Raw genomic sequence first — 10,985 nt, 5'->3', positions numbered from 1 at the left:
AATATTCATTCTGTTAGAGCACTAAGGACAGAATGTGTCATGGAACGAGCCGTTACATCACGTAGGTAAAAGCGAATAAATGAGCAGGGTGTTGACCATGCAGCCGCAGTGCAAATGTCCTGCATTGACATACCATTATGCAGAGCAGTCGAAGATGCAATACCCCTGGTGGAGTGTGCTTAGAGGTTGACAGGAGGCCCTAAATCTGATGCTCTGTAGGCTTCAGAAAAGGCCTCACACAGCCAGTGTGACAAGCGCTGGATGGATAACGGCGACCTGCAGAAGCATCTCTATAATGCACAAACAATTGTTGAGTTTGAAACGCATTGCAGCTGTGCGCGTTATGTAACACGTCAACGCCCGCACCGGGCAGAGAAGATGAAAAGATGCTTCTTCTTCTGATCTGTGGGGGGGAGGGAAGAATCTCTCCAACGATATCTGTCTCGATTTAAAAGAGCTCGTGATGCTTTTAGGCATAAAGGCTGGGTTGGTCTTAAATCAGCTGAACTACCGTCAGCCTGGATTCTGAGACATGACGGAGCGGCAGAGAGGGCCGATAAATCACTCACCCTCTTAGCGGATGTTAAAGCCAGCAGCAGGGCTGTTTTAAGAGACAAGAATTTAAGTGAAACTTGATCCAGAGGCTCAAAAGGAGCCTTGATCAGGGCTCGCAGGACCAGCGTTAAATCCCACTGTGGAACGAGTGGGCGTGAAACCGGCCTATGTCTTTGTACACCTTTTAGAAACCGCTTCATCAGCGGGTGATTAAAAGCTGTTCTGTCTCCGAACCCTTCGTGGCAGGAAGAGATGGCTGCAGCGTACGTTTTAATCGTGCTGAATGCCAACTTCCTATCCATCAGCTGTTGAAGAAAAGACAGCACGCCACCTAATGGACATGAAGTGGCCTCCAGACCTTTCTCTGTACACCAGCGCTGAAAAGCCGTCCACTTTGATGTGTACAGGGCTGTGGTAGATGCAGCGCGTGAATCTTGAATTGTGCGCACTACCTCCTGAGGGAGACCCATCTTCTCTAAGCGGGACCGCTCAGCGGCCAGACCCACAGGTGCTGGCCTATTTCCGGGTAACTCCTGATCGCTCCTCCTGCTTGAAGGAGAGCATCTTCCCTCCATGGCAGTTTCCACGGGCGACCTGACAACAGACGCTGCAGGACTGGGAACCATGGTGCGTTCACGCGCTCGGGAGCTATCAGGAGAGCTGTCAGTCCTTCCTCCTGAACTCGGTTCAGGAACCGTAAAATCAGAGGAGGAGGGGGGAACGCGTACAGAAGCGTTTTGGGCCACGGGCTGTGAGCAAATGCATCCACCCCCAGCGGTGGATTGTCTCGTGGGCTCAGGGAAAACCATAATTGGCACTGAGCGTTCTCTCGCGTCGCAAACAGGTCCACAGCTGCTTGCCAAACTTCTGCCACGTCTGAAACATCAGGTCTGGATGGAGGGTCCAGTCCGCGTGACGTGGGCCGCCCCTGGACATCACGTCTGCTCCTCTGTTCAGAACGCCGGGTATGTAAACCGCTCTGATGGAAAGCAGGTTTTGGTGAGCCCAACACAGTAGCTTCCGCGCAATGTGTAACATCTGGGCCGAACGCACACCCCCCTGGCGGTTTATGTACGCAGCAGTCACCATGTTGTCTGTGTGAATCAACACGTGTTGATTCTGTAGCACGGGAGCAAAATGCTGAATCACATTCAGCACTGTGCGACACTCCAAAACATTGATGTGGGCTGATGTGTGGTGGGGCCACAGCGCCCCTACTGCTTGAGATAAGCATGTCCCCCCCCAGCCTGACAGCGACGCGTCCGTGAAGACTGACACGTGTGATGAGGGTCTGCTGACGGGGACTCCCTCTGACAGAACCAGGGTGTTTCCCCAGTGTCGGAGGTCTGCTCCCACGGAGGGAGGGACAGTGATCATCCGTCTCTTTTGTTTTACTGGATCCACACGCAGACGCGTAAACCACCTCTGGAGGCGTCTCATGTGTAACAAACCCAGCGGGACCACTGTGTGAGCTGATGACATCATTCCCAACAGCTTCATGACGGAGACAGCTGTTACCACTTTGCCAGGTCTTACGTGGCGTAATTGGTTTTTTAGAGTGTCGATTCTTGTTTGTGATAAGCGAGCCGTCATGGTAATTGAGTTTAATTCCACTCCCAGATAAACAATTGTCTGGGCCGGGAAAATCGAGCTCTTCTTCCAGTTTATGGCGAAGCCCAGATTTAACAGGTGTGATGCCAACACCTGAGCCTGTATCAATGCTTCCTGTCTGGAGTGAGACAGGAGCAGCAGGTCGTCCAGGTAAAACAAAACTCTCATCCCTGCTCTGTGCAGTGGATGCAGGGTTGTCTCCACACACTTTGAGAACGTACGAGGCGCGAGGGAGTACCCGAAAGGCAGCCTGTTGTACTGGTACTTCATCCCTTGAAAGGCGAAACGCAGAAATTTTCTGTGTTTTGGGATGATTGGTATGTGAAAATAAGCATCTTTAAAATCGATGGAGACAAACCAGTCATTTTTTTTTGGATGTTGTCCAACAGCTGTCTGTTCTTCAACATGTGAAAAGGTCTGTTCATGATCGCTTTGTTGAAAGCTGACAGATCCAGAATCGGTCTCATCCCTCCGGTCCTTTTGGGGACCAGGAAGTAGCGTGAGTAAAACCCTGTGTTTTCCTCCTCGTTGGGAACTCTTGAGATTACACCTTTTATCAGAAGCTCTTGGACTTATGCATTTAAGGCTGAGACTTGGTCTGGTGATGACAGGACCATTTCTATAACTCCTCCGAACGGAGGGGGTCGGGTTGCAAACTGCAGCGTGTAACCCTTGCATAACACTCTGTCCATCCATCTGTCCGGTGAGCATGTTTTTAACCACTCTGCGTGACGTTCGTGGAATGGACGTGCGTTTAAATGATGTGCCGTGTTTTGAACGGATGTCATCCAAAACTCCGCCTCGACCGCCGTCATGCGTCGCGGAAATGTTTTCCGCGTGACCCAAGGCGAGGCTTCCTCGAAAGGGCTGTTCTGCGCTGTGTCTGGATCGCAGACCAACCTTCATGTCCGGGCGGGGCGGTGTGCGCTGAGGCGAGGCATGTGTCAGCTGATGACGTCGAGAGGCTGCATGTTTAACGTCGCTGTGCGAACGTTGAGAGGTGGAGGGCGTGACGTCATCAACGCCGTGCTGTCGAAGTGAAGGTTGTGAGCCTCGCAGGAGCGCACGTTTCCTCTGGAGGGACGCGCGCCGCTCTCGCTGAGGGCGGGGCCCGTCATTGGATTCATTCAGCTGTCTCACGCTTATGCCGCCGTGAGCTGCCGATCGCTGAGACGCGATGGATGACGGCCGCTCGCGTTCATTCAGGAGAGGCGTGTGTTGTTTTCGCTGAGAGCGGGGACCTCCACCGGACCCGGCCTGCGGTCCCACATTTATCCCGATGTGAGCCGGTGAGCGCCGGGCAGCTGTGCGTGCATCATCGACACAGTGCCGTTTGGATGGAGGCTGCTTGTCTCGCTCGGGTGCGCGTTTAACACCGTTTGGGTGGTGATCGTGCGGGTCTGATTGACAACAAGTTATTTCGCTTACCGTGGTGTCACGTGAGCGTCTGGGCATGTGAAGGAGCGGCGGTGGGTTTAAAAAACCTTTATTTAAGGCCACCGGCTCTCTCTGTGTGGAGGATGTGTGTGTAGCGGCTGTGAGCTCATCCAAACTTACAGACTGGCTAAAAACAGGCATTTTGATCTTTGAAAAATCATTTATTTCAATTCCTGTGTCATTTATACACACATCCTCCGCAGACCGTCATTTTTTAAATCTTCTCCCTCGTGAGCTCTGCGGTTTGTTTGCCCCGAGCGCCGTCTGCAGGCGATCTCTGGGGAAACGCTGAAGTGCAGGCTGCCGGACTGAGGAGGGGTGGTCTCTGGCGGGCGGGGCTGGTGGTGGAGCTGGGCGAGACGAAGCTGCTGCTGCCGTGGAGCGTCGTTGTTTCTGCCTCTGCTCTCGACGATCTCTCCAGCGGGCTGGGGGACGGGATGAGCCGCGCGGCTTGATGAGATGGCGTACAGCTTCCGACATCTCCTCCGACTGCTTTGAATTCGTCAGCATGGTCGTCAAGCTGCTTCCGAACAGCGCGTCCGATGAGATGGGGCCCTCCATCAGGTCTTTGTGCAGCTTTTCCGGCAGCAATGGAGAGTGACGGAGCCAGACGGAACGTTGGATTACCGTCATCCACGCTGCAATCCTCGACAGGCAAACCGTGGAAGCGGCGCACATGTTGAGGATGGCGTCTGCCGATCTACACAGGGAGCTCTTTGTCTCCTCCGGCAGGTCTGAGGCCTCCAGCCTTTTCGACATGCTAAATGCTAGCAGCGCACGTTGTTGCTAACTGCGGCTGCCTGAAAACACGTCGGTGGGCTCGATTGGAGAGCTTGGTCGCCGTCTGGTTCCTCCGGAGGGACGGGACGCTGCTCCAACCTGGGCAGCTTCGCTCCGGAAGCTTCCGCGAGGCTTGGCTCCAGGGGGGGGAACCGAGGAATAGCGTCAGCTGCCTTACAGAGGGAGTTCTTTGTCTCCAAGGCAGGTCTGCGGCCTTCAGTCCCTTGGACATGCTATATGCTAGCAGCGCACGTTGTTGCTAACTGCGGCTGCCTGGAAACACGTCGGTGAAAAATAACCTTTCCGCCGATCATCCGAACTGGCGGGAAAAGGCGAGGGACGTAGAAAAAAGGGGGTCCCTTCATGTCAGCCTCCTCCCGGGTTCCGCCGGGCAACCCCTGAGGGCGCTGTCGGCCGGGAGCGGTGTGATCGCCGATGCGAAACGAGGTGGGATGGGGTGAGCATTCACTCAGCCCCCCTCCACCTACACTACGCTCCCCAGGAGGGAATGAGCAGCGGGGGCTGCAGCTGAGCATACCTTGCCCCGGAGGAACCATCCGGTTCGCCCCGAGGGTCGGCGATAAGAGGAAAAAACACAAGATGGCGTTGTCCAGCGTGTAGTGACCTGTCACTGGGAAATGTTCCCCGACGCTTACCTTGGAATAAGACTGCTGTCATCTTCTCCTCGGGGAGGAGAACTCACCGGACGACCGGAGGTCGACTGCCGGGCCAAGCATCCTTCACAAAGGTTGGTCATTTACACAATTTATCTTCTTTGTTCTTCTGACAGTGCTATATTAGCTCGCTGAAGAAAAAATGGGAGCCGATTTCCCGCTCTTAACGTAATTTATACGGACCGGGTGGGGCCCACACAGCAGGTGGGCGTGGACTAAATTTTTTCAGTGCTTATGCTCTGCATAACGGGATAAACCCATCAGCGACAGCCTTAAAGGGCGAAGCCTATATGAAATAGAACTGATTCTTCCCCCAACAGCTTACTCCAAAGTGGAACAAATCAGTTCTGCTTGTGATAAGATGGTCTCTTTGGTACGCCCCCTCCTCCATTGCCGGCCCTCTTCTTTGTTGACAATCTTGTCAAACTGGTTGAAAACAACAAAGTCCATGCTCAATAATTCAGGTATACAATCCAACATTTTTCAGTCAAGTCATCTGGACAGTTTCTTTTTTTTTTGTGCTGAAACATTTCGCCTTCGGTCCGGAAGGCTTCATCAGTCAAGGAAACGCACAACAAAACTGATTCTTGACCGTTTGGTGTAATTTGGACAGGCTCATGTGTTTGTTTTGGTGTGTTTTCCATTGGATGCCCTTCCTGACACAACTCTCACCATTTACCTGCACTTGGGACCAGCACAAGAGATACACTGGCTTGTGCTCCCTGGTACTGGTTTAAACATTTGGCAAGTTTATTTACTAATGTAGAGGGATATGGGGCTGGATATATATAGTTAATTATCAGTTATGAGTTAAGCTCATAAGATATGCACTTATTATGCAAATAACCTCGTTGTGTGGGCACCACCTCTCTTTGAGAGGAAAAATCAGTCTCTGTTTATCCCAAATCAATGTAAACTGAAACGTGAGTTCTTTTCTCGTGTTTAAACGGCATCAAATCAGTTAATACACACAGATAAAATAATCACAAATTCAGTTGATTTTATGTATTTTATTATAAAAATAAAAATCTGTGATGAATATGTGATTGAAAATTATGCATGACAAAAGTTAACTGAACATTTAATAGCTTTGCATCAATGGTCTAATTGATTATTCAAATTAGTGAAACTTAAAAGGCTGGTTTTGGACTGGTTCTGTTTGTAAAGGAGTTAAAAATTGTGTCTAAAGTGAGCGAAGTTTGTCTGACAAGTTGTGATGTAGGTTCACCAGAAAGGCATTGAAAAGTCTGTCTTTTACCAGGATGAGATGGTCAGGAATGGTTCCAACAGCTTCTAATGATACCAGCAAGGCCTGAGATGCTCCGATGACTGAGAGGTAGAAGTCTCCTCAAAGTTCACACGTCAACGGTTGGAGGGACGAAGGTCCGGCCACTGGCTCTGAAGTCAGCTGGGATTTCCCACTCTGTGGTGTGATGGTTGCCTGGTAGAAAGCTCTCAGGTTAATGCCTGGTTCTGGTTAAGATGGGTAACTTCTGTATCTTTTGTCCCGTCTCTGCTCAAAGTCGTCTCTCTGGAGTTTCCTCTTCAAGGCTCCAGTGAAGTCTTCGGAGCGTCTCTCCAAAGCGTGCGTTTTCTCCCAAAGTTTTCTTAGACCAAGCTTCAGTGAAGTGTGGTGTGAAAGAAAGTGAAGGTGTGAAGAAGTGAAACCTAACTGTGTTTCAGAGATGAAGGTCCACCTCTCGGAAGAGGTGGTACTAACTCTTTGCTTTGTTAAATAAAATCTAAAATCCCCTTTTCTCTGCCTTAAAAGTTTTCTTTTTAAAAGAGAAAACAAGACTAATGTATTATCTCAAAGAAAGATTACTTAAAACATACATTTTCATGAAGAAACATTCAGGTAGAACATATTTTGAAATGACATCTTTGACTTTACAACCATGCAACGTTTCACCAAAAGGTGTCGTTCATCTCCTGAACAGGAACGTCATTAAACAAAGGGTTCTTATGGTGTTATCTTCGTGGGAACGAGTTCTGGGAGGAATACTCCTTTTTTCATAAAGGTGAAATCAACGTAGCAAGTTCAGATGTTCCAAAAACTTTGAGGTCAGTTTAACAAAAACTCTCATTAAAACGATCTGTCCGTTTCATGAGAAATGAGTTCATATTGGCAGTAAGGTTAACACAGTGACAGTTTAAAAAAACCCATAAAAAAACATTAGTCTCAACTAAGAAGTTTGTGAGCCGAGTTGAAAATTTGTAAAACAAAGTCTGTTTGTTCCCAAGGGAATAGATGAATCTTATTTTAACAGTTTCAAACACAAAACACATGAATGATATTTGTTTGAGTTGAGGTGTTCTTTTTCTGAGGTGGTGTTCCCCTACACTACAAACTGAGAGGAAAAAATACACCTTTCATTATTTAAGTTAAACATTTTTCTTTATTTCATGGAAATACAACATTATTTCAAATCCTTTGCAGGACCACTGTTGTACATTTTATATTCTTTTAAACTTCAAAACATTGTCACTTGTACAACCATATCATAAACAAAGCCTCATGTCACAAATGGAGCCACTGATGACAATAAATTACATTTGCCATGCTAAAGTTTCAAAATCATACACCAACATCTTCATTTTTACTAGATTAACTTTTAAATGAACAAGAACCTGGAGCTGAATAAATATGATAAAAAGATTTTACAAAAAAGAAATGCTTTTTCTTTAAAAACAGAGCAGAAACGGCTGTTTGAGAAGAGTTACTCCTAAACAGTTCATTTTTATTTCATTTATATGGAGGAGGGTGGAGAATTTGCATAATTGATAATACCGCTAAATCTAAACCAAAAGTTTATCAACAGTAAATACTGACTATAAGAAAACCGCCCTATAATTAATATTGTTTTCTCCTTTCTTGTATGTGAGGAGTATTTTATAGATCTGCTCACCCACTCACACACAAAACAAGTCTTTATAGAGCCTAGAGGTATTTTTTTTTATCTTGTTACTTCCGTATTGTCCAAAAAACACATGTATTCAAATGAATATAACTATTCCAAAAAAAAATGTGTGCATGTACAGAATATAAAATATTTTTAACTGACAAAAGAATAAGGACAAAATGAAGTAATTGAGGTTTCTAGTCAATAGCACTGAGGCAAGGATGCCAAGAATGTGTAAACTAAAAATATTAATAATTAAAAACAAGAACAATTACAACACTCAACACTTCACTTTGAAAATTTACAGTGTTAAATGGTAGCAAACAAAAATTATTCCGAGGTAAACCCCTCCCCCCCCAAAAAAAAAAAAAAAAAAAAAACACGTCAGGCCTTCAGGTTAGTCAAAGTGAGTCATAAAAAGGCAATGTACCCCGTATTTCTGAACACAAGCCAGGCAGGAGGCAGGGCTCTCATGACGATGGAGCCAAGAGACTGAAACAAGCTGAGAAAGAAAAACACAGGCAGAGAAAGACCAAGGCCCTGTCTACACAGCTCCTAATATTTGTTTTAAATAATGTTATTTAAATTGTATTGGTTTGTTTATTACTGAATAATGTTTTACTTATTTGTATGTGACTGGGCCAATTTATAAAAAAATATTCCATCATTTTAACCAAAACGCAGACATTCTTAGGCCTTGTTCACACGAACACAGTTTTTCAAAAGTGATTTTCTTTTCCAAAATTATCCTTGTAAACACCCCCCGTTTCCAAAAAAATGTAAATCCACATGGAAGGACCAAACAAAATGACCCCAAAGCATGGTGGCAACTGTGTCAGGTCTGTGTGTGGCACTTTATTGCTGCCACAGAAATGCAAATGACTGAGTGAATAGAGAAATGTAAACAAAACAACAACAACAACAACAATACACTCTCAGGTCTTAGGTTAGATTAGAGTTTTGGTGATGGCCTCGTTGTTTTTAAAAGGTTGCCTTGAATCTGTCTACACCAAAATGCAAGAGTAACATTTCAAGATTTTTTCAATTCAAAACCCATTAAAAATACCAGTTTGAGGCTTCTACACTCAATTTCTACGTGGACTCAAGGCAAAAAAGATAAAAAAAATTGCATTTAACTGTTATTCCTATATAGATGATTTGCTTACCCTTTTCCAAAACAACATCTTAATTTTCTTTGATTCTATTTGCACTTTCCTCTCAGTTAATAACTTTTTCAGCACACCGTCAAAATTTAATGGCAGCAAGACCAGTAAAGTGGTTTCGAGGACACAAAGTGGTCTGCTAGGTCATCGTTTCTTTGTATTTGGAGTCTGAATACACCAGAAACGTTTTCAATTTGGGAAGCGTCAATGTGTTTTTCTCTGCCCAGCCTTTGTTTGCATGTGAACGAGAGGCGCAAACGAAGCAGAAATGTTTATAAAAATATTCGGAGTGATGTGTACAGGGCCCAGCGTCATACAGGTGTGTGTGGCTGAACTGTTAATCACTATGGCACACTTCTTTTGTAAATACATTTCAATCAGTTATATTTTGCAATAGTTTGCTTTGTATTAAAATTTTTATTCAACAGTTTTTATCAGTCTTGGTTGCAAATTCTACTTTTTTTTTCACTTTAACTTCCCCGTTCCAAGACAGAGGTTTATTTTCGGCGGTGTGTCAGTGGCCCGATGCTCTAGTGAGCAGCTGAAGAAGAAGCAGAGGGCATGCATGAATTAAAGTGACACATGAACTATAGACGAAAAAAAAAAGAGCATGAATAAACACTTCCACCTCTGGTCTGGTCCACTTTTCAGAAGAATCCAAAGACATTTTAAAAATAAAAGGAAAAGTTTGAGAAGTCTTGTTTTTGGATTGGAAACCTATACTGTACCTCTCAAAGCCCAGAAAGAGGCAGAAATCAGCATCACAGCCAAGGGGGAGGATGTGTGTGTATTTGAGTATGTGTGTGTTCACTGTTTGTCAAGGCTTTGTTTCAGCAGGTGGTCGCCAAAGATTGGTGTATAGGAGGCTGGAAACAGCGAACATGCTCCACGGTGGAACTGTCCGTCTCCACTGCCTTCATGTACTTATTAAGGATGGCAAATACCTCATTGTTGAGGATCTGGTACTTCCTGATACGGTCTGCCATCTTCTTCAAGGGCTGTCGAGGTAAATAAAAACAAAATGGAAACCTAGGAATCAATTGGCTTCAGAAAAGTATTACGAGAACACATCTACAAACGGAAGAAAAACACTCACCACATTTTTTATTATCTCGTCTTTGCCGTCCTGCCTTTGCACTTTGAGCAAGTGGTAGCAGAAGTCAAAGAGGTCAAAGCGACGCTGCTGTCCAAGTAGCACGATGATGGCACAGCCTGCCCAGTTCAGCCCATCTCCAAAACACTGCCTGCACAACACACACAAGACAAGTTCCTACTAAGACAGGCGAAAGGTGGGTAATACTGTTTTTATTACGTGTGTGTGTGTGTCTGTTTGTGTGTGTGTGTGTGTGTGTGTGTGTGTTTGTGTGTGTGTGTGTGCATTTAAGTGGTTAGATACACTGCTTGGCCAAAGAAAAAGTTGCCACCAAAAAAAGGTCACATACTAATATTCCATTGGACCACCTTTATCTTTGATTACATCATGCATTCACTGTGTCATTGTTTCAATAAACTTCTGCAATGTCACATGATCTATTTCCATCCAGTGTTGCATTAATTTTTCACCAAGATCTTTCACTGATGACTAGACACTAGGCATGATGGGTGCATCACTTCACCTGCCTCTCTTCTTACCCTGACATGCCCATCACTCTGGAACTGGGTAAATTGCTCCACAGTCCAATCTTTATGCTCCCTAGCAAATTGAAGCCTTTTTCCAGTTAGCCTCACTGATTAGTGGTTTTCTTAAGGCTACACAGCTGTTCAGTCCCAATCCCTTGAGTTCTCTTCACATTGTGCATGTGGAAATGCTCTTACTTTCACTATTAAACATAGCCCTGAGTGCTTCTGTTGTTTTTCTTCCA

General features: G+C 45.8%; 1 protein-coding gene across 1 annotated transcript in view; it reads right to left on the bottom strand.

Moving 5' to 3' along the window:
• Nucleotides 1-9,918: 9,918 nt before the first annotated feature.
• cyfip2 (cytoplasmic FMR1 interacting protein 2) overlaps nucleotides 9,919-10,985 on the bottom strand; it is a 38,163-nt gene continuing 37,096 nt past the window's right edge. The window contains exons 29-30 of the mRNA XM_037675978.1: nucleotides 10,220-10,367; nucleotides 9,919-10,121 (exon numbers count right to left, since the gene is read on the bottom strand). Coding sequence (XP_037531906.1) covers nucleotides 9,954-10,121; nucleotides 10,220-10,367 — 316 coding nt within the window. The 3' untranslated portion in view covers nucleotides 9,919-9,953. The remainder of the gene's footprint in view (nucleotides 10,122-10,219; nucleotides 10,368-10,985) is intronic.

Source organism: Nematolebias whitei, chromosome 4 (assembly GCF_014905685.2).
Source record: "Nematolebias whitei isolate Nwh7 chromosome 4, NemWhi1, whole genome shotgun sequence".
NCBI lineage: Eukaryota > Metazoa > Chordata > Actinopteri > Cyprinodontiformes > Rivulidae > Nematolebias > Nematolebias whitei.
Note: the sequence above shows the minus strand (reverse complement) of the source record. Positions and strands in the feature narration are given on the sequence as shown.